This window comes from Haliaeetus leucocephalus, unplaced genomic scaffold, assembly GCF_000737465.1.
Source record: "Haliaeetus leucocephalus isolate CR32 unplaced genomic scaffold, Haliaeetus_leucocephalus-4.0 Scaffold240, whole genome shotgun sequence".
Taxonomy (NCBI): domain Eukaryota; kingdom Metazoa; phylum Chordata; class Aves; order Accipitriformes; family Accipitridae; genus Haliaeetus; species Haliaeetus leucocephalus.
In genome coordinates, this window is record NW_010972676.1 from 6,349,177 (window position 1) to 6,350,145 (window position 969).

General features: G+C 71.7%; 1 protein-coding gene across 4 annotated transcripts in view; it reads right to left on the minus strand.

Moving 5' to 3' along the window:
- Positions 1-853, minus strand: part of PAX3 (paired box 3) — an 80,798-nt gene extending 79,945 nt beyond the window's left edge. For 3 of the 4 annotated variants that reach the window (XM_010568272.1, XM_010568273.1, XM_010568270.1), the window contains exon 1: positions 765-849. In XM_010568272.1, the coding sequence (XP_010566574.1) occupies positions 765-849 (85 nt within the window). Of the gene's footprint in view, positions 1-764 lie in introns of all 4 variants that reach the window. The other variant, XM_010568271.1, reaches the window with a different exon arrangement.
- Positions 854-969: the final 116 nt, after the last annotated feature.

Below are 969 nucleotides of genomic sequence, written 5' to 3' on the forward strand. Positions count from 1 at the left end.
CCGCCCAGCCGCCCCGCAGAGCGCCCGGGGCCCGCCGGTCCCCGCGGAGCCCCGCGCTGCTGCTCCGGCGGGCAGGGGAAGGCGGCGGGGCGGCTTCACCTGTTGCACTCGCACCGGAGAGCCGGGTTTCAGGGCTTGCCCGGCTCCAGCGGAGGAGGGGGCAACCGGTGCGGGAAGCCCGCCGTCTCCCCGGGCGGCGAGGGGGCCGGCGGGGCTCCCGCACCGCCGCTGCCTGGAGGAAGAACCGCCACTTGCAGCGGCCCGGCCCGCCCGGAACAAGCCCTCGTTTCGACAGTTTCTTTGGATTTCGTCCGGCTCGCTTTCATTTGGCTTTAGTTTTTTTTTTTCTAGCGCTTCTCCCCCCACTTTTTTCTAACTTTGGGCTCCCCAAATCACTGTCTTTCACTTTGCGAAAGAGCGGATTCAGGGCCCGCTCACACCGCCGACCTCCCGGTCGGTTCCCCCCGCTCCCGCCGGCCGGAGGGTACGGACCGCTCGCGGGGTGCGAGGCCAGAGCCGCCGGCCGGCAGCCAAGCCTTCTGCGCAGCGGCCCCAGCCATGCCCGTCCCGGGACGAGGCTCTGCTCCAGCCCCGCCGCAGGACGGCGGCTCTGACAGCCCGGGGGCGTGAGCCGCGCGGGCGCGCCGGGGAGCCCTCCGTGCGCCGGCTCTCGGCGGGCCGGGGAGGGGGCTGCTTCGTTCCGGCCTCCCGGCATGGAGCAATCCTCACTTTTCCGAGGGGGAGCAGCCCGGGCGCGGCCTTACCTTCCAGCGGGAACCCGCTGCGGGGGTAGTTCTGCCCGGCCCCGGGTCGCATCATCCTGGGGACAGCTCCAGCCAGAGTTGTCATCGCGGCGGCGGAGGCCCGACAGGGTTATATCCAGGTGAGGGCTGATCTAGGAGAGATCCGCGCTGTCAGCCGGTCCCGCCGAATCAGGAGCGGTCCCGGGAGGGGGTGGGGGATGCCGCC